The following is a 22,700-nucleotide window of genomic DNA, read 5'->3' on the forward strand; positions in this document are numbered from 1 at the left end:
AAAAAAAGGAGGGGGACTAGTGCAGACTAGTGCCAGGAGGCAGGTGACAGTCCGCCACCGGTGACAGTCCGCCACAGAAGGCCTTTTTCTCAGCTCTCGATTTTTGGGGCTCCTCGACCCCCAATCCTCCGGCTTGGTGACCCGGACATCGGCCTCGGCGATCAATCTTGGAAGGACGTCCCAATTCCGAAAATGCATCGCAAGGATCGAGGAGGTTTGCCGGAGGAAACACCGGTGTATCCTTTGCGGAAGTGTTTTTTTTTTTTTTTTGGCACCAGTGACGTAAAAAAAAAAACAACAACAAAAAACAGCCGTGGCACACAGCTGGAATATTATCAAACCGTGGCAGGACTCCACAGTTATTTAATTAAAATGATCAAACCTTCTGCCGCACTTGTTTTTACCTTGAATGGAGGCTCCAACCAAAGCAACTTTTAATCGACCTGACGAGTCCAAACTGCTGCCAACGGCACATTTATTATGTCATCAGCAACATTCTCTTGCGTTCGGCACTAATGTGTTGTATTTCATGTCATCATGAGAGACTGGACTGGGTTTGTTTATACAGGATGTTGGGCACTCATATATATATATATATATATATACACATACATGACAGGCTTTATTTGTACAGTACTTTTCATCCCAACATGTGTTGTGCTTTACACAATAAAATTGAAAAAAGTTATAATATATATATATATATATATATATATATATATATATGTGTGTGTGTGTGTGTGTGTGTGTGTGTGTGTGTGTGTGTTAAATACAAATGTAATTAAAGGTGAATATACATATATAAGTTGTCGTAAACACTGTTGCACTGCTCATCAGATAAAATGCAGCGGTTTAATAAAACTAGCGCAACTGAGCCACGCGACATGTTCAACTGACGCTGCTCTGAAGACGGCTCCAACAGTGTCTCTCAAGCGTTGCCTCAAACTCCCCTTTCTCCCCCGCTTCTCTTCCTCACCTCCTCCAGTCACATCTCCCATGGACCCCCGGGACTAGGAGAGGCGGTGAGGAAAAGGAATCGAGGATGTAGAAACTGTGCAATGAGCAAGGCCTTCGGTGCCTTTAGACTCGCAGTTCCCCATCGGGGCAGCGGAGGGCGCAAGAGTAAAAAAACGTAACAATTGGAGAATAATTTGAACATTGAAGAGGCCGTGATGGTGGCGGCAGCTCCTGTGTCTGCTTGTTTTTGCTCTGTGGCAACTACTAAAGGTGAGAAGCTGAAACAGGTTGTGTTCTGGGTGAGAGAGCCTGCGCTGATGTTGCCTGACTGGAGGTGTTTGAGTCCTTAAGACGGACGGCGGGCTGGCGCTAATGATTAGGCCAGTGCTTTGTACTCTTCATTCGTCTGCTGGGGGAGCAGCATTGGAGCCGGAGACACCAACAGACTCACTAAACTGGTGAGGAAGGCCGGCTCCACCATTGGCTGCAAAACAGGACAATCAGGAACAGGTGGTGGAGAGGAGGACACTGAAGAAATGATTGTCCATATTGGAGAATCCGCACCACCCTCTCCATCACCTAGTGCAGGGACAGCGGAGTACGTTCTCCAACAGACCCCTTCAGCTCCACTTCACAAGGACAGATACAGGAGAACATTCATGATACAGGAGAACATTACTGACCACTGCTATTAGACTTTATAATAAATCACCTCTGGCCAGATCCTCCTCAAATTGAACATCAATAAACCTTGCTTCACTTTATACTTTAGATACACTGTATACACTTTCATTTTTACATTTTCATTTCCTTTATTTAAATTCTTAAATGTAATATGTCCTGCCCAGGATGAACTTCCTGAGCTGGTCCAGAAAGACTGGACGCTTTAAGAGCGTTCACCTGAAGGTTGTTCTTTCCACACCAGAGCTGGTCAATCTCCCGTCTGTTTGCCGACTCGTCACCGTCCCAGTCGAGGCCGATTAACCTTTCGGCTGTCTTCTGTAAATGTCCGAAGTTTAATTAACAGACGGGTCTCCTGAGGTGCAGTTGGGGGTGTAGAGGGAGAAGAGCAGTGGGGAGAGCACACATCCCTGGGGGACACCAGCACCGGATGTGATTTTTGTTTTATATTCTCACTCGAGCCATGCCAACAGGCGGGGCGCGGCTCAGTGAGCTGGGTTAGTTTGGATCCGAGGATGTCTGTGATGATGGTGTTGAACGGCGGGCTGAAGCCCACAAATAGATCCTTCCTGTGGGAAGTTACATGAGGAGATCCTCCCCACGCCGATCGGCCGCCAAGCAGGGCATGGATTCATAACACGAGATGAAATGGGTGAATCATTACCAAAAAAACGGAATAACCGCTTTAACACGATTTTCTTGTTTTCATAATCGTTGGAGGCCAAAATTGTGATTTAAATATAATTGGTTTATTCAGCCGGGCCCTGTGACGTCCTTCAGGTGGGACCACACACCAGACTCTCAAAGGATTCCACGACCACAGACGTCAGGGCGACGGGCCTGGAGCCATTTAATCCTTGATGGAGGGTTTTTCTTTGGGACCAGGGGTGATTGTGGAGTGTTTGAAGCAGTTGGGGGGGGGGCTTTAAGAGGAGGGGCAGCACAGATTATAATGCAGGAGGAGGGCGACGCGCCAGCAGATTCAGGTGCTGTCCTGGTGTGTGAAAGAGCTGACACACACACACACGCACACACACACACACACACAGACACACACACACACCTCTTCTCAGGGGAGGAGGTGACTAAGGGTGGAGGTAGTTGTTTGATGTCGGAGCGGGGGAGGGGTGTGAATGTGGATTCATCTAACCTGCAGTCTGGCCAGTTGTTGATTCTCCACGGTGAGGGGGTGGTGTCCCCGCAGGCCTCTCCACACCACCAACATATCGTCACAGTAAATATCGAATGGTCAGTCATGGCGTACAGCGGCCGCTCGTCAATTTTATTTTTCAACACTTTGATGCTCTGTGTATGAAGAGAATTTATCCATAGAGAATTCAGCTGGAATGGGAATTAACGAACAATAAATAAAGGCCCAGATGTCCCTGGTCTAGTGACACCTAGAGGCAGCGGGGGGCATTTATGAGTGTGTGACTTTCTGTGGCAGCACAGTGAACCGGGGAGATCACAAACCGTTGCGAGCTGATTCAAGGCATTGTTAGCATAGAGATGCTGCCCAGCTGCTTCTACGATTTTAGAATGAGTTTGTACTTGTACAAGAAGTAATATTAGTTTGTACTTGTTCAGAAGTAAAAACACCCACTCTCCAAGTTTATTTTCCTCTTGTTCTTTGTGTCTGCAGTATCTGTGAAAGAATGATTAAATTAGCATACAGCAAACTGCCCGTCTCAGGTTAAAATAAATGTATGTTTGTCTTGTAGGGGTGGGGTTCAACAGAAAAGACAATTTGGTGATTCAAATAATAATTAGGGGCGTGTCCCCCCTTGGATCATGAACATGCTCGCGGCTACTTTCATGGCAGTTTGCATGTGAGATTGAGGTACTGTATGGGCTCCCGCTTGCTTGAAGCAAGGAACAGGCAAGAGGCAAAACCAGGTGGGCAGTCGGGACGGCAAAAACCTGTGGGCGGGCAGAGAGTCATAATATTTTAGTTATTGTGGATTCTTTACTGTTTTTTATTGCTTATTTATAATACTTGTTTATTATGTTTGCTCTTTACCTTCTGCTGCTGCGGGGCCAATAAAGTATTATCTTATTTTATCTTATCAAAGCATGGATCAGGCAGGCAGAACGAAGGATGGTAAGCGACCTGACACTTTTGAGATTTCCATTTATTTGACACCTGTATGTTTATATAAATCCCTTTCCTAATGGAAGAATGTTTTTTTCTTTATAAAAACCAATACAGAGGTCCAAATAAAAAAATTAATGGGTGCACTGAAGGCCCAAACTGAAGAAAAGCACTGCCAGCATCCCCAGAGACACATTACATTTAATGTAGCACCAGAACATCAAGAGGAAGCAAGAAAACTGAGAATTTTACATTTGCCATATTTTGTGATTATGGCTTATACTGGGTCAGGATATGGTTAGATATGACATGATAGAAGAGTACTAGTCTGGAAGGAAATCAGTAAGTCAACCTTGGTGGGTCAGGATATGGTTAGATATGACATGATAGAAGAGTACTAGTCTGGAAGGAAATCAGTAAGTCAACCTTGGTCGATCATTCAGCAGATGGAGATAATTCTGGGATTTGAAAGGATTCAAAATCAATCCCGAATGAACCCTCTTTCTCCGAGACTGGTACGTAACATGTTTATTTTGTTTATCAAATATATTGCCAGTGCGGGGTAAGGGTTTCGTTGTTGTGCCCGGGGTCACAGCGGGCCGGTGCGACTGTCTTTCACTCACTTCCCGAAAACAAGCATGTGACACGCCAGCCAGATGAATGCAGAGGTCAACTTTCATATATGTAAACTGTACAATTGTAATAAAGTTTGAGTGCAAGTGCTTTGACCTGAAAAGATTGTTTAACCACTCGGAGCCACCGCATTGGCAACGTCATCATCTAAAAAGACACCTGGTGAGAAGATTCACTTCGTCCATTTGACTCCCAGCACAAAGCACTTCACGGCAGACCAAGTCAAGGACACAGAGATGTGGAATTGTAAGAAATATTGTGGGAGGGTGATTGCAGAACAACTTGGAATCGATGGTCGCAAAATAAAAGATGTACGTGTCACGCCGATTGGGGCGCAATCAGGACACACTGGGAAGACACCCAGAGGAAGCACACGGGGTGTTACAGTACCCCCTCCTCAAGGGACAGATTCCAGACGTCCAATCAGAACAAGGTCCCCTAGGGTGGGTGGAGGGGAGCCGGAGGAGGGACCTAGGCCACGGCAGAGGCAGTCCGGGGGGCGAGCCGGAGGACGGCCACCAGGTGGACGGAGGTGCTCAAGGGGGTTGAAGGAGGACTGGAACGGGGCTCTGGGGGACCGGGCTCATGAGAGCGGGGCTATAGGAGACCAGGCTCAGGAGAGCGGGGCTCTGGGGGACCGGGCTCAGGAGAGCGGGGCTATAGGAGACCAGGCTCAGGAGAGCGGGGCTCTGGGGGACCGGGCTCAGGAGAGCGGGGCTATAGGAGACCAGGCTCAGGAGAGCGGGGCTCTGGGGGACCGGGCTCAGGAGAGCGGGGCTATAGGAGACCAGGCTCAGGAGAGCGGGGCTCTGGGGGACCGGGCTCAGGAGAGCGGGGCTATAGGAGACCAGGCTCAGGAGAGCGGGGCTCTGGGGGACGAGCATGAATTGTTGATGGCGCTTCCTGAACATGGCTCAGTTGGCACTGACATTTTGTTACTTTGTCTCAATATTGCGACATATAGGACATTTAGTGTCCTATATGAAGGTCTAACAGAAGGTTTATCCCAAAATCTGGCAAAAAGAAAAGGGAAATATCCTTACCTAAAGTGTCAGATAAACATTTATTGGGCAGAACAGCAGACTGATGGAGAGAAAAGTCCATTCACAAATACAACAATACCTCGACTGCAATGGTTTGAATTCTAGATTTCAACAAGCTTATGGACACAACGACTCCATTTGTTCATCCCAAACACAAAATACTGGTTAAAGGGGATTGATTATGCTAAAAATAACACGTGCAGTGTTACGGGATTTTAGCGAGGCATTTGATGTCATAGGTTAGGATCTTTTTAATAATCACAATTATTCAGAATCATTCAGATCAATCGTAACAGCGGGTGATGGCCAGATCACGTTAACTCGCCCAAAATATAATGACTAATCAATAAAGACAATGTACTTGAAAGTACATTGGAATGAATGTTTGTGACAATTTTAATGATCACTTTCTCAATGTTATAAAGTAGCTATACACAATGTAACACAAATGTGTTGTTGTATACAGTATGTATACGATGAATATGATGGACTGAATTCGGACCCCAGGAAGATTAACTGGTACCATTGGCATCCGCTAACGGGGAATCCTTTTAAATATATACATACATATATAAATTCGAGGTTTCCTTTAACAGCAACTGGAGGATTTTTTGAAATTCAAAAACAAGCGTCAATCTGCTCGTTGTCGTCCTATAAGAGACAAAATCACCGTGCTGTCTGCCAGCGTAGCAGCAGCAGCTGAGTGGCAGTGATGTACTCAGCAGCCTGTGTGCTGGTAGTAACGTTAGCTGTCAGCGGTAAAAGTAAGCCAATCGTGTCTCTGGGCGCAGATGAGCGTTTGAGAGCTGGCGATGTACTCGGCAGCGTCTGTACTGGTAGTTCCGTTAGCTGTTCGCCAAACACACAGTCACACTTTATGTGAGCTACTCGCCGTGTCTCTGGGTGCAGAGGAGGGGCTGGGGGTCAGAGATGCACTCAGCTGTGTTATGGCTAGCGGCCCCTACTGGCCGGTTAAGAGTAGCGACAATGTATGTGTGAAGGCTGGGGCGTTGTTAGGCTCAGCTGCATCGCTGCGATCACACCCAGCTCACATGATCGGCTGGGCCGGCGAATTTGTGTGTTGCTCCTCTCCTTCCATGTGCTTTGCTTCAAGGGGCCCCACGTTGGGCTCTAGCGTAAAAACAACTCATGTTACCATCCCCGGGTTGCCCCCCCTGCACCAAAGAATGAGCACACTGTGTGTAACGTTTGGCAATATCCTTTATTCAGGTCTCTGCTCTGATGGTCTCATGCTCCATCTCCAACACACCTGATATAGGGGCAAGACCCATTACCCCCCGATCCACTGCAGCTGAGGCTAATTAAGCCTCTTCCCAGCACCTGTTCCCTGAGCCACTCCCCCCCTGCAGCTGAGCCTAACCACGCCCCAAACACCACAGTATGCAAGGTTAGCCGTGGACTGACACCGCGGACTCCCGCACGGACACATTCAAGCGACTGCAAGATTCTCCTGGCGGACAATAAAAAATACCCCAACTATTCATTTGAGCACTTTAAGGGCAGTAAATACATATTCATGATATAGATCATCGTGCATTGAGACATTAATAAAAACTGCTTTTTCCACACAAAAACATGGGAATGTGATTTTATTAAATAAAGAATAAATTACAATAATAAGACATTAATGTACAAATAACTCAATATAACACTGACAACTATATCTCAATGTGTCACGACAACTTTGAGAAAAGTGGTTATCAACTAAATGTACATTGTGAAGTTCTACCGATTCAAAGGGATGAGTGATAGCGGACTGTCAGTTTAGTTACAGGGAGTTAAGACAGCAGCGATTTCACCTCAGGAGAGCAATTCAATGTACGCATCACCGATCGGCTGTGAGCGATCAGGCAGTGTGGACACAAGCATGCACACACGAACAGCACTGACACATTTCTGCTTGAAACCTTTTGACTGCACTAAAATCACAGACGACTATTGGCAACAAATCACATTTCATCTATCAAATTTGCATAAACATGACGACTCAACCCAAAACAAAGAAAGATTGATAGATGGATAGATTGAACTACTCGTAGTTCTGGCATATTCGTGCTCTGCTGCAGACACACAGAGCAGCGTAAACTCGGTAAACACCATGACAACTTAGTTAATGAAATTACTTTGAGTGCATCCCACTGGGGTAATATAATTAAAGATTCTTGTAAACCTGGTCTGGAGAGATGTATAAGTTATCGCTGACAGCAGCGGAGGACCCAAACTCTGTAAACGTCGTCAGGAAATAACACTGAACTGTGTATAAACGTACCTAAAATAATCTGAGCGGTGGGAATGTCTGAGGTCATCGAGCTCGTCGGAGCGCCTACCGAGTCCCTGCTCATACGTGTCAGAGTGCTGCCCCCGAGTGGTGAACGTTAGGAACTTCATTTTAAAATGCCATCAACACAAATACTGGCCACCGCGTTAAGAGTTCTGTATCGTTCACACACAAAAATGATATCATTTGGACAAGACATCAAACAAGTTGAACGTGTTTCTAACCCCCTGCACCATGTCCTTGGCGGGAGTTATTTTGGGTAAGAAAATATTATTTTCCTGAGTGGCCGGTGGGGATGGTGACGAAAAAAAAATGCATAAAATCTACCAAGAAAAAAAGAAGGGGGGGGGGGGTAGTGTTTAATTTTTTTACTGACATGCTGCAGGCCTTTAGATTACCATTAACATGTGGGGGTGGGCGGCAGTAGCATGTTGTCAATCAGAGAGAAAAAAACACGTCATATTTATTAAAACCACTAATTATCCTCCAGGGAGCAAACGCGGCTAATGCATGTGAGCATAAGCATTAGTGCACATTTCTTTTCCTCTGTACCTACTGTGGTGTAACGAGGCAGGCTGAGCTGCATCGCCCCGAGGTAACAGTTTGTGTGTCGCACAATCCGCAGTATGCAAATTGTGGATTCCTTAATTACACCACACACGCACACACACACACACACACTGATGCCCACATAGTTGCATTTTATATGTGAATGATGTTGCAGCTTTGTCTCATTTCCGCATGCAGGCAGGTAAAACTACGCAAACTATTTTTAAACGGTAAAAAACAAACATAAACAGGTTCGGGGGACTTTTCATTGGCTTTCTTTGTGAGGCGTTAATATCGAAACAGACGGCGCCGCTTGCTCTGTTTGTTAACAGATTCCTCTGGGATTCTTCCCTTGAATCAGCGGTTGAGAGAATTTTAAAGCAGCAATTTGTGGCTGTCTGGAGCTGTGCAGGATTTATGATTGCAACTTGTTCAGCAAATCATGACAAGGCATTGGCAGCTGATGAAGTGTTAATTCTGTAATGGCACTAAGTCATCTGTTTGGGATCGCTCTTTCCAAATACCCATCGGAAAGACTTTGAAATTGAACCAGAGGGGTTTGATGTGTGTGTGGGGACGAAAGTGTAGAGGACGGCGGGTGGAGTTAGGGACCAGAAGGAGAGAAAAAATAAATCACATGTTTGAATGACACCGATTTTTACAGATTGAAACGTTTTTTTGTTGTTGTTGAGCATGCATCAATGCCGCGGTGACAATGACTACAATATTTTATAGATTCCTCTCTCAGCGTTTTTATTCTCACACTGACTGAGCTGACTACAGGTTGCTTTCTTGGGTGCCGTTGGAGGATATGGGGTGGAGACCGCCGTTCTCGTTCAGTCTCTTGGCACGATAGGTTTCATAGTGAATGTTGTGAGTGACCTCCTTCAAATCCTGGAGGTGAGACCTGAGAGGGAGAGGCACAGGAGCACAGATATATTCATATAATCTATTTGACAAGGAAGCGTCAGCATTTTTACGTTTTAGTGAAACGCCGCCCACTGCAGGAACCAGGAGGCAATCCGAACTAACGGGATTTGCCACAAGGTCCAATCAAAAATTATACATAATATATACGCCATTCAAAATGCTGAGCATGCGCTTATTATGCTTATTCTCGCAACATTATGTTGTGTCCCGCCAGAAATTATTAGTTGATTAATAGAGTAGTCGATCATCAGAAAAGTAATCAGCAACTATTTTGGTAATTGGTTCAGCCTCTCAAATGTGAATGTTTCCTGGTTTTCTCAGCTTTCTGTGGTAGTAGACTGAATGTCAATAAATTATAATAATATTCAATTTAAAGACATTCCCTTTTCAGATTTTTCACTATTTCCTGATATTTTACATACCGAATGATTATTGGATTATTGAATACATCAAGAAGATAATCAGCAGATTATTTTATAATGACAATATCATTAGCCCTGTTATTGTTACTCACAATTCGTGTTGTTAAAATACTACGACGCAGAAAAAAGTGACCTAATATGGCGTATCCCATCGTCTGTTATAGCTCCTTAAAGATGCTATGTGTAATACCTGGCCAGCAAATAGGGGGCTAGCATTTCACCTCTACTGGGTCCATACAATCTAATTAAAAAAAAAGCCAACTACTAACTAACAGCATGGAAATGCAGAATTCAACCTTCGGTTAGCCGTTAGCTGTAGCAACACTAATTTATCCAGCGCAACCCTCAGTGCCAAGTTGCAAACTACTGGTAGCGGCGAGGACCAAACGGAACAATTTGTTTTTTAGTTTTTTTGCGGATTTGACTGCCCTGAAGGCAGCTTGTGTTAGACAGGAGAGCAGACTGGACGCTACAGTGACTCACTATCGCCTCTAAAGGTACGTGTGCTGCACGCAAGACAGGAGCTGGTTACACATTTCACCTTTACTTAAATGAGTCCATGTTAAAAGGCCATTTTACCTGATCAGGAAGTCTCTCAGCAGAGCAAACTCACAATGGTTTGGGTTTTCAACTGAAAGGGGAGGGAAAAAAAATCAAATGGCATACCTCGCCCTTCACCTGACACCATCAATACTAGCTGCATTTAGTACGATTACAAAACTGCACACTCATTCAGGAAGGCCATACGACTCACCTTCTACGATGCCCCACGCCGTTTTCCTCCCCAGAACCCGTTTGCCGTTCACTTGATATTCTTTGTCGCTGCCCACCACAGCGAAGGGTATCGCCTCCTATGGACGGAGACATTTCAACACGGCTCAGTGCGGCGGAGAGTTTATGAGAGGAAACAACAAATACACAACACGCCCCAGTGCCCTGACATACTGTGTGGAGGAGGGGGTAGAGACGCGACGCACAAAACGTGTGTGAAAGAACCAACACAAGCACTTACTCTGATCTTGTCATTGTCGCTCTTGTCCTCCATGTCCTCATCGAACTCCTTCTGTGGGTAGAACTCAATCCCAGCCATCTCCAGCTCCTTCCTTACCTACAACACAAGCCAAAGACAGTGTAGACGACGAACTGGAAAGAGTATTTATAAATAGTCCAATCCATATTTGGACCGCTTATATTTTTGGGCCACTGGGGGGCAGCAAAAGCAAGCAATACAAACAACATTGACAAACTATCAACCTGTATATATATATATATATATATATATATATAAAACTGCAGGAGGTAATACTAAAACCAGGAGTTAAAAGATGCTAAAATGCTACGAAGAAAATCTTTTCTTCGCCATCTTCTTTTTTTTAAACGAGAGGGTGGAGCTAAGTAGAACTGAACGCTCAACAAGACATTTGTAGGCGACCAACGTGTTACAATTAACTTTCCTGAACTGAAAACTGTGGAAAAGTCAAAAGCTTTAGGACCGAAAACATGAACACCTTGTAGCCCCGCCCTAAAGCATACACTACTTTATGGTCTGTTTTAGTGTATATGAAGTGTAAGTGTAAATCAACATACATGTAAATGTAAATGTGTACAGGGAAAATGAAAATTAGTCCACAGAGGATCTGGCCAGAGGTGCTTTGTTGTACAGTCTAATTGCCGTGGGCAGGAATGTTTCCCTGTATCGGTCCTTGTGTCGGCGGAGCTGGATGAATCTTTTGGAGAAAGTGCTCCGCTGACTGTGCACTAGGTGATGGAGAGGGTGGTCCGGGTTGTCCAATATGGACAATAGTTTCTTCAGTGTCCTCCTCTCCACCACCTGTTCCAGATGCTCCTGCTTGCTGCCGATGATGAACATCATGCTTTATTGAAGAAGACTTGGAACTAGAGATTGAGTTCATAAACTCATGTTTACAAAGTTTACTGAGGGAATAAATCAAGAGAGAAGTAGAGTCATTTTCTCACAGACTTCTATACAACCAGAGTTCTTTTTGCAACCAGAGGAGTCGCCCCCTGGTGGCCAGTAGAGAGAACGCGCTTCCTTATTGGCTTCACTACTCGGAGCCGCAGGTGGCTGCCTGGTCTCCACTTTCTCTCAATGTACAATAATAAAGCCAAAATATACTAAACTATTAGCTTCACTTGAGGGTAGATGTCATATCGTCTATCTATATATACAGTCTTTAGTTTGTCACTATGAGCCTCACCGTTCATATTGTTATTATTAAAGTAATGACTAGAGCAGCTTTAAATACCAAAACATATATTGCGCAGGACATCTTGGAGTTGGAAAATACATATGTCTCCATAGAGGCCAAACAATGAAATGTAAAATAACTCAAACGTATGTTGACATATAAATGAATAGTGTTATAATCGTAAATGTGGCTGATTATGGCCGTTATGTAGGTGCGGCTGACTCACCCTTTGTTTGAACTCCAGCCTCTCCTCGATGGTCATCGTGTCCGACTTCGCGATGATGGGAATAATGTTGACCGAGTGACTCAAGCGCTTCATGAACTCGATGTCGAGCGACCGAAGTCTGGGACAGACGGACGGACAGGGGGCAGAGCAGAGAGAGGGAGGGGGGAGGGGGAGTAGATTTAAGGGCTGTGATTGTCCCAGAAGACTCTGCAGTGAAAAGAGGCTCAGGATAACAAACGGCAGACAGAGATTTAATATGTCATGTGTCATACTTCTTTCATTCCTCACCCTACCTAGCCTTGCAGCAATCACAAAAGACCTACAGTGTGGATGCTATTTGAAAAAGTGGGCTTATCATTGGACAAAGGTTTGTGTCCCTGTTCTTTTTTTTAATTTGTTCATGCCTGCACACAAAAACATCCTGTCGGTGTCAATAACAGCTAAGAAGGATGACCGTAATACACAAAAAGGGGTGAATCGGGGTGAGTGTCGTCTGCATCACGGGTTCAGGATTTGCTCCCCGGAAGTGAAATGTCGGCACAAAAAGGTGAACTCACGAGTGTCCAGTCGGGGAGATGAAATATATGCAGCAGTGCACCCTGGTGTCGGGGATGCGCTTCTTCCTGGTGATGTTGACCTCCTCCTTCAGGAACTTCTCGTACTGCTCGTTGATGTACTTGGAAATGGGATCCCAGCTGCGGATACGGCCGAGGAGGTGAGAGAGGAGGAGAGAGGAGAAGACTTTTACGAGAGGGGGGAGGGGCCTGTGCTTTTATGTTGTTTTGGGGGGTGAACAATGGTGCTCGGTGAGGAGGGGGCAGTAACGATGACATTTAGGAGTCTTTGATGATGCAGGAGGTGGAGAAAAACCCACCAGTTGTCGTTGTTGATTAGGTCTCCAAAGCCCGGGGTGTCCACGACTGTCAGCTTCATCTTCACACCGCCCTCCTCGAGGACTGTAAAAAAAAAAACACACACACACACAAAGAAACGAGCAACATGAACCACAGCTGTTGCTTCTGTACGTGGAAACACGATCACACATGGCGGCTTTACATAGGAGTCATCTGCTGTGTGTTCTGGCTATTTAGGATTCCTGTCAAACCCCCCCCCAAAAATCGGCAGCGGTGGCGGCGAATCCCTGCTGCTTAGCCCCGCCTTCTCCGTGGGAGGAACATCCCAACGCGGATGTTTTAGGGGGAGGAACTCAGTAATGAAGGGAACACACGTCCCGATTCCCCTCGCTCCACGACACTGTTGGCAAACCACAATTTGAGCCGCGTTGAACTCGGTTGACTTAACGGAGTCAGAAAAATTGCGTAATAGCAGAAATCCCAGACCCAGATTATCACAAAAATCTAGTTGGCTGAACCTTGAACAATCTGTCATCTGTCCATCCAGATTTCAAGCCAATCTCCATTCATTGACTTTCCGATATGATGCAAAACACTTGATTTATAATAAAATTATTACAGATTTCCGGGCATTTACAGCTCAACCCAAATAAATGGCGAGCTGACTTGCCAGCTATCGGAGCGCACCGAAAGACTGAAGCAGGTCGCGTGGGAACCTTTAGGAACCTTCAGGAACCGAGAACGTTAACTTCTGCTGCCGCTGAGCGGCTGCGTCACTCACCGTGGGACACGGCTTTGATCTCGACAGTTTTGGGGATCTTGTCATCGCGGGCCCACCCTGCACTCCTCCGGCTCACCTGGGACTTGAACAGGGTGTTTACCAGAGTTGACTTTCCGAGGCCGCTGTTACCTGAGACGAGAGGGGGGGAGAGAGAGAGAGAGTAATGAACACTCCTGTAAAACTGTTCTTTTCCCAGCTCCCCACCGATAGTCTGGGACTTACCGACTACCATGATGTTGAAGTCAAAGCCCGTCTTCATGGTCTTCTTCCTCATCTGCTCGATGATGGTGTCGATACCAATATAGCCCAGCAAAATGGATCCACCGGCGGACCTGTGGGAGCCTGCATGACCTCCGTTGTGTGCTGCGGCGAGACCACCGACGTGGCCCGCGCCGTGGCTGGCAACGTGACTCCCGATGGGGACCGGAATGGCACTCGGAGGCAGAGATGAAGCTCCTCCTCCTCCGAAGCCCTGGGGCGGGAAGGCGCTGGAAGGGGAAGGAGCACCCACATTTGGGGGCTTGGCGGGGACGGCCGGTTTGGGTCTCACCTCTGGGGGAACTTGGTCTGACATGTCTGCAGAAGAGAAAGGAGAGGGGGGGGCCATACAATAGGAGTTTTCACCGACAGGAAACACTGGCACGTGAGGAAGTAGGCCAGTGGAGCGGGCCGAGGCCTCGCCTCCCTTTGACTCGTTCTACTTATAAAGAAATGGGTTACGGACGTCTTCAAGGTTGAGTTCATCCAAACGAACAATGTACATGTGTGATTCACGTCCAGTGTGTATGTTGGCTAACATTTCAGTACAGAAATGCAAGAGATGCGTTTGAAGTTGTTAAAGAAACAAAGTCAACGACAGTGTTACTAACCAGAGACTAACTCAAAGGTTATTTTTAAGATACAAAACCTTCTAAGATGGACATGTCTTGGTTTATCCCTATATCGAAAATGTGGAGTGTTTTAGTAACAAAATGAAAATCGGCATTTATATTTCATTTTTAAAGTTTTTTTTAACAATCGCATATCAAATATCAGTATCTGCCTCAAAGATCCCTGAGTTTATGTATCTTCTTAATACTGTGAGCTCTATAGCTGCAACAATTAGAGGATGTATCAACTAGTCGATGGACAGAAAATGTATCAACAGCTGCTTTGATAGAAATGATCAGTTTTCCCCCGGTTTTCTTAAGTCTACTGTGATAGTTTGGTCAAACCAAAACAATACGTTACAATGGACTCTGACTAACCAAGAACATAGTAATTAAGTCAACTGATAATGAAACCCTGGTAACTGTATCCCCTCCATCACACAGCGGCAGCATCACACATCAAAGCATTTGCTGTATCGCTTGACACCGCCATGTTGCTTATGAGCCGATCCTTTAAAGTGAAGCACACAGTGCAGGCAGATGGTAACGTTAACAGGCACGAGGTCCATCACCCACCCACCCACCCACCCAAGGGTGTCCACATGGATCAGCCTGCTGCCATGCTTTAGGTCAGTGCATCCGCAACGACACGGGTCACTGAGGCATCCGTCACATGCTTTGATCCATCCCATAGCGGACATGAAGCAGATCTACAGATGTATGTCAGCATCACACAGCGGGCGGATCGCACTTATACGACACCTCACGGAAAAAAACGTTATGTATTTCTGCTCTGGGTAGCGGCGCTAACACGCACGCACGCGCACCCACACACACCGTGGCTTCGTATTTAACGCTGCGTGCGCCTCTTTCTCATACGACCCGCGAGGCTAGCTCCATCCCCCGTCCGTCGACCCCCATTGTCCCTGCTGGGTAACGACGTTAACGGCTAGCGGCAGCTCCGCGTTAGCTGCTAGCTAAACGGTCGGCTCGGCGGCGCCGATTGTCGGATGTTAACGGGCGCGTCGCACTCACCGATTCCCGGTCAGTTGACGCCGCTAGTCTGCTTTCGGCTGATCAAAATGTCGCTCTCGGTCCAAAGAGACGTGCATCCGAAACAGAGCGGCGACGAGATGAGCGGCGGTCATGTGATCAGTCTGGGTACCTCTCCTCGCCTTCCCAACCGCCGCGAGCCCCCACCCACCCCTCTCTTATTCCGTTACCGTGGCGACAAGAGGAGAGGGAGTGGGGAGATGCAGCGCGCACGCGCAGTAGGATTTCACCTCAACGGGACATTGGTGCAGACTATTTTTAGGGGATCATTTTGGAATGCATTATATTATATTAGACACATTTACGTGGTGAAATACGCTGGAGAAAGAAGTATTCAGATAATGTACTTAAAGTGACAGTTCAGCCCCCCCCCAACAATATATATATATATATATATATATATATATATATATATATATATATATATATATATATATATGTTATTAAGTTTAAAAGTAAAATTAAAAAGAAAGTAGAATCAAATTGAAATACCCAAGTAAATTATACTGTGCCTAGATATGACCAGCGGTGAAACCAATCAGATCAATGGTTCCCTCTGTGACACAAAGTGGAGTTTATTTCTCCTGACCTTTTTCCCGAATCTTCTCTTTTTTTCATAGTGCAGCTTTTTAAGTTTGCATATCAAAAGATCCTCCATGACAACTACTGAAACTCTATCCACCGATGATGCGAGGTGATACGACGGTTCAAGGGAAAAGGAGCTTGTGAGCGGATCCAGAGCTGCATGGGTTTCTTCTGTGAAATAAAATGCGGGACAGTTTTACCTCATAGGGGCCTCCAAATTAAGCCATTTGGTGAACTGATGTTTTTTAAAACCTCTATCCAGGGCTATAACTTACCTTACACGGCATTAAGTGTTTATTTATTTGTGATATTGTTGAGTAAAATCATTCTTCAGAGCAAGACAAGCTGTGCCTCGCCACTCACACTCACACTTATCCCCCTTGGACAGAAAGTTATCGAACTCTACAAAGATTAAACCACAAGCGCTGAGAGAGTCCCTGTCTGTCATGTGTGCTTTGAGGGATTTGTTGACCGTGTTCAGTTAAAGTCTTCCAAGTAGTTTGGATACTCACCCACGTACACCGATCCAGGGTAATACATGGTGACGTAGTAAGGGTCCACTGGATCCTCCATGATGAGTGCTCTATCTGCTGGAGGGTAGTTTGGTCGGCGTAGTGGAGGGGAGGCTCCTGTTGTTGTCTCTCCCGGTCTCTGGCTCACTCTGTGCCGTGGCTGCGATTGCAGGCCAACGACTCCCTTTGAACTGACGCCAACACTGTTTGTGTTGAATGGGCAGTATTCCTCTGGGGGATATTCTGGTAGCTTTACGGGCGCCCCGTGATGGTCAGATGGGGCAGAATGATCTGTTTGATTCAGTGCCGTGTCACGGAAAGTCACCTCTCTGTGGCTTTTGTTTGGTTTGGGATCAAACGGATGCTTGTGGGAGGTGACATCGGATCTTGAAAGGGACGTTTTTGACGCGGCGTACTCAACAGAAGCGGATCGGGAGGCCTCCTGTGTCCGAGGGGCCAACAGGCGTGTCTTAAATCGATTGAATCTGTCCTCACACTGAAGAGACTCCGCTTCACGATCGATGTCTCTTGACTTGCAGCTGTAATACTTTGAAACACAGTCGGGCTGACTCACGGGGACCGGAGCCTTCGACCAGAATCTGTGTGTCGGAGGAGACTTTGCGTCCGGACACACACTGGTTTGTTGGGGGAGTTTAGGTGGGTTTACGGTAGTCGTCCGTGTGTTGCTTTCCTCGTTGGGTCTCCTGAGATTAGACAGAAATGCCGCGTCCGCTTTTGCGTCCTCGTTGAGATCAAAACGTCTTCTCCTGCTCTCGACATCGGGCGACTGGTTTGTTCTGGGAGTCGTTGGTGAAGCTGCACTTCCCTCAGAAGACATTAGTTCATACGGGTGATCACTGGCGGTGAGAGTCCTCCTCTGTGGGAAGTCGATACGTTTCCTGGGAAGCCTCAGGCTCGAGCGAGTAGCCGGTACATCAAACAGCGACTGAGACTCCCTCCGAACAACATGAGCTAACTTAACCCCCCCATGCTCTGAGGGGGATGTGTGTGTACCTGTCGCTCCACTTGGCAGAAATTCCTGCTGCTGTTTGACGTTTGACTCGGGTTCAGCGATTGAAGGTGTGTTTATTTCCACCGGCGCAGCTTTCGATTCATCTTTTGGAATATGTTCTTTTTTACTTAAACCAACCTGCGATAAGCAGGAGTCCTGAGACGTGGCTGCTCGTCTGTGGAACTCAGAGTCGGTCTGGTGTCGAGACATGGGACTGGCTCTCCTCGACGCCGGGTGAGCAAAGTCCACGAAAGCTTCTTGGTCCAGAATGTCCCGCTTTGCCTCGTTTGAAGAGCTCTGTTTGACGGACCCGGGCTCAACTCTAGCATTCGATATGGCAATCGATCTAGCTTGTCTCTCTTTCGCGACAGGTGAAGGCTGCTGGCCTCCTCGGCCATCCAGACTCATCCCGGGGGAAGTCGGAGAGGGACTCAGTCTGGGTGTCGGGACGGTCAGAGTTGGAGACACGCTTGGCTTCGGCGGATGCAGGGACGGAGGAGGATCGCTGAACTGTGAGGCGGGGAGACGGAGAAAGTCCCTTGGCTTCGGTTTGAGAGTGGGAGAGGAATCTGTCTTTGGAGCGGAGACGCTGGGCTTTGTGGAGAGAGCAGGAGAGCCGTGGGTTCTGGGTTTGGTTCGTGGGAGCGTTGAGGCTCTCTCTCCATGGTTTCCCCATTCACTTGGCTTACTCCAAGTGGACTGACTGGATGTCTTGGAGGGACAAATTGGGACAAAAGATCTGCAGCAACGAAAAAAAGTGTAAACTAAATTAATTCAGCACATTACTTATAATATTTACTATATTACATAAACCTGAGAATAGAATACAAGCTACATTTCCCTGTCAACGTTTGGTTTTGTGTTGTGTTGTTCAGAGATGAGTCCCTTCTCATCAAATGATGGGATTTTGATGGCTTTCTTTTTGATGACAGGAGACGACAGGGACAGAGGAGGAGACAAGCAGACTGGTGGACGTCTGGAGGATGCTGATACTTGAGGGATCGAAGGCGCCGGGCGGTCAGAAACACTCATTCTGTTGTGAGTTGTGCAGGAAGAGATGAAAAGGAAGACTGGTTCAATAGATGGGAGAGGTGAAATGGAGGAAAGTTGGCATTCAGATCCTTTATTTATGTAAAAAAAAAAGAAGAATAACACAATGTAGAAGTACTCCACTACAAGTAAGAGCTGCTTTCAAAATCTTACTTGAGTTAAAGCAAAGAAATATCTGCATTACACAGCGAAACAGTCCATGTGAGGGTTAACTCGCTGTAATTAATATTACAGATAGATTATTAACACTAATGCATTCATGTGCAGCTGGCATTTTACTGCTGCAGCTGGTTGAGGTAGAGACAACTTTACCTGCTTTATACACTGTTGGGTAGTGCATCATAGTCTATCAGTGCAAAGTAACAAGCAGCACAGCTGTAAACGGAAGTAAAAAGTGCAGTATTTGCCTATTTGAATAGTCGTATTAGTAATGGAAATACTCACCTCAAAACTGTTCTTACGTACAGCACTCAAATAAAAGTACTTTCAAACACTGCAGTCTGAAACCACATGACATAACACATGTTTACAATTAAAAATGCACAAAAACATCACGATAGAGGAAAACAGACGCTAACCTGCTGTCTGAAGCAACGTCTCGGCTGCGGACACACGGAGTGAGGACCAAAGCCCCGGAGGGAACTCTGCAGCTGGAAGTCGTGGGCTCCGAAGGGCCATTCTCTCCATTCCTGCACACTGAGGCCGCTCTGTTTCACTCCCACTCTGGTCTCTGTTTTGCTTTGGTTCATGGGACGACGTCTGTGGCGTCTCAGTGTGGACTTGTTTGTAGTATTCTGTCTGATGATATGTGGTTTATCTCAACTTATAGGGGTCGGGGCCCCCCCCACCCAAAGGGTCACAAGTCATCTGAGCAGGGGTGAGAGAATTGATGGGGAAGCAAAGAATACAAACAAAAGTTCTGCAACACAAATCTGTATTTATTTATTATGTATTATTTATTTCTGCTACTTTTTAAAATATTGGATAATTTGACCTCTTCTGGACCTCAAATTATTGTTATTTTAAAAATACAATTTATTTTTGTTGTAAATCCTTAATTTAAAAACTAATGAGTGACATCTTTCAGATGAATGTAGTGGAGTGGAACTATAAAGTATCATAAGTAATCCCATTCACAAGAACCTTCAGCACAGTACTTGAGTAGATATACTTAATCTCACATTCTACTCAGATTTGATCAACACGTGGAGAGTAATTCCAAAGAGTTGAGGATTGAGCAGTTTTATTTTGTGTAAATGAAGGAAGCACACGGCCACAGTTTCCTCACCATGCTGTCGAGTACAAACAATGGAAACAGACAACAATGTACACTTTTCAGCAATACCAAATACTTGTCTTTCTGTAATCTTGGTCCATCTCGGATGATCTTGGCACCTTGAATAAAGTCACTACTAACAATCCACCATGCCGTCCATCGCCGAGAGAGAGACTCCTCCCCAAAACTGTGGACAAACTTGTCGCACTCACGCCGTTCACTTCACCAATGAAATGCACGATATGAGTATGTACGCAAAGCGATTGTCGGAATACGAAAAACGTATGTAAAAGTTGGCACGGGTATAAGATGGGGGTGACATTTACATCATCACATTTGAAAAGGGGCAACAATGTCCTCCCTCCACCTGCGTGAAGTCTGCCCCCCACCCCCTCGCCACCGTCTCCCTCCCAAGCTTAACTTTACCCTCATCGTTACATAAATGTTAGAGATGAGAGAAAAGCTGGAACGATGGGACGGGGCAATCTCTCCTCCTCGCCCTCCTCTTCCATTTCCCTTCTCCATTTTTTAAGGTGTTGGCTCCCATCAGCACCCCTGTCCAGATGTCCCCCCACCCCCACCAACCCCCCGCCCCGCTCCGCCTCACCCTCTCCATCATATCAGGGCATTGCTATCGTCGTCTCTGCAGTTCACACTGGCCACCAGCGGGTGATGCCGGACCGTTTTGTTGCTCCACTTGTGGGTGTCCTGCAGCCCGGGCTCGAGGAAGTACAGGCACGCTCCGAAGCCCGCCAGCACCAACACGGACACCAGCAGGTAGAGGGGGACGAACCAGTCCAGGAAGAGCCACGACATGGCTGCTGTCGGAAGAGAGGGGAATGGGATGGAGAAGGGTGGTGGAGGAGGAGGAGGAGGAGGAGGAGGGGACATGACGAAGAAAGGAAAGGAAAGGAGTAGAGGAGAGTTACACAAAAATAGAAGTGATCCTTCAGGGTGAGATATCCCACGTGACAGACTGCAGCATCCCATTATTTTCAGCCATTTCTTAAAAAGTCTTCTTCATTAGGCATTCGGGAACCACGACATTACACAATCAGCTCCCAGAAACGATTTTACATTTTGAGAAAACACACACAGGTGTTGCCAAGCAGTAATAACAATATCTATATCTATATCTATATAGTTTAAAGCCAGCGTGCATACCTGCGGACGCTGCTGAATCCGAAGGGCGTCCTGGTCTCAGACGGTCTGTGGTGGGCAGCAGCGGCCGCGAGTCCGACTCAAATCACCAGCTTGGCGTTGCGGCGCCGCAGCTCCGACTGTTGCATGTGCTGCTCTGAGCGGCACAGAGGCTGCATGCGGCTTCATCCTTCCAAGCTCCTGGCTCTGACGGGGGGAAAAAAGGCAGGGTGGGGGTTGCCATGACAACACCCCCTGCTGCTTGCAGAGAGGATAGAGGGGAGTGGGAGGGAAAGTTATATAACTATAATAATTTGTTTGGGGGGAGAGGCGATGGAGGAGGAGGAGGAGGAGGAGAGGGGCCCCTTCAGATGTCTGGATGCTCGCTGCCTCGCTGCGTAAAATCAATTGCACTCCGTTTAACAGCAAGGCCATCAGAGTTTATGTGACATTGAGAGAAAGAGAGGGGGGGTGGGGGGCACACCTCTATATATCTGCTCTGACTGACAGCAGCTGCAGTGTTTTATGCAGTTTTATTTTTAAGCAGCACACGGAGAGGATGGGCCGACATGATGAAAAGTTGTCAGAGGAGGTCATCTCTTTTCTAAATGCTATTTTTTAGCTCGTTCCGCACAAGCGTCCGGTCTGGATATCACAAAGTAACCTGCTCTGGAAAATTAATATCAAATCGTTCATATTAAACAGAGATATCAAACCCTCAGCCCCAGGGATGGCCATGCAAAATGTCCAAAATGAAATGTCATTTTACAAGTCTATTCCAAAGTCTGATGTTCCTCGAAACATCAGACGTAATATTGCTTTGATCCCACTCTCCAGATTTGTGAACTCCTGAGAAGGATCACATATCGCACAGTGTTATAATGTCAGTGAAACCCCCAAACACCTGAAACATATATGTAATAAATAAAGAGTGGAAATGGAAACAGCGGGGCTGCACGGTGGTGTAGTGGCTAGCACTGTCGCCTCACAGCAAGAGGGCCGCGGGTTCAATTCCCGGTCGGAGCGGTCCTTCTGTGTGGAGTTTGCATGTTCTCCCCGTGGCAGCGTGGGTTCTCTCCGGGCTCTCCGGCTTCCTCCCACAGTCCAAAGACATGCTGCAGGTTAATTGATCTCTAAATGGCCCATAGGTGTGAATGTGAGAGTGAATGGTTGTATGTCCCTACATGTGCCCTCGATGGACTGGCGGCCTGTCCAGGGTGTCCCCTGCCTTCGCCCTATGTCAGCTGGGATAGGCTCCAGCGACCCTAATGAGGATAAGCGGTATTGAAAATGGATGGATGGATGGAAATGGAAACAGCTTCCTGTCTCCGTCAGTTAATCCACCGTAAAAAAAACAACGTGTGATCATTAAGAACTTGAAAAGAAGGGCAGAACTGCGTGTTGACTTTCTTCCTGGGAGAATTCATAAATGACACACAGCCTTCATATGTTGTTGTTGTCTTTTTATTGAAAGGAGCATGTTACTTGAAAACCAAAAAAATGTCAACTCTCACAAACCTCTGATT

General features: G+C 46.5%; 1 protein-coding gene across 1 annotated transcript; it reads right to left on the reverse strand.

Moving 5' to 3' along the window:
• Positions 1-9,031: 9,031 nt before the first annotated feature.
• On the reverse strand, positions 9,032-15,679 carry sept3 (septin 3). The gene is made up of 10 exons (XM_034534734.1): positions 15,582-15,679; positions 13,900-14,253; positions 13,678-13,806; positions 12,917-12,998; positions 12,600-12,737; positions 12,043-12,160; positions 10,619-10,714; positions 10,361-10,457; positions 10,186-10,237; positions 9,032-9,161 (listed from the first exon to the last, which is right to left on the reverse strand). Exons 2-10 carry the CDS (start codon positions 14,249-14,251, stop codon positions 9,032-9,034), a joined length of 1,194 nt encoding a protein of 397 aa, XP_034390625.1. The 5' UTR covers positions 14,252-14,253; positions 15,582-15,679.
• Positions 15,680-22,700: the final 7,021 nt, after the last annotated feature.

The sequence above is a fragment of the Cyclopterus lumpus genome, chromosome 1 (genome assembly GCF_009769545.1).
Source record: "Cyclopterus lumpus isolate fCycLum1 chromosome 1, fCycLum1.pri, whole genome shotgun sequence".
NCBI classification, from domain to species: domain Eukaryota; kingdom Metazoa; phylum Chordata; class Actinopteri; order Perciformes; family Cyclopteridae; genus Cyclopterus; species Cyclopterus lumpus.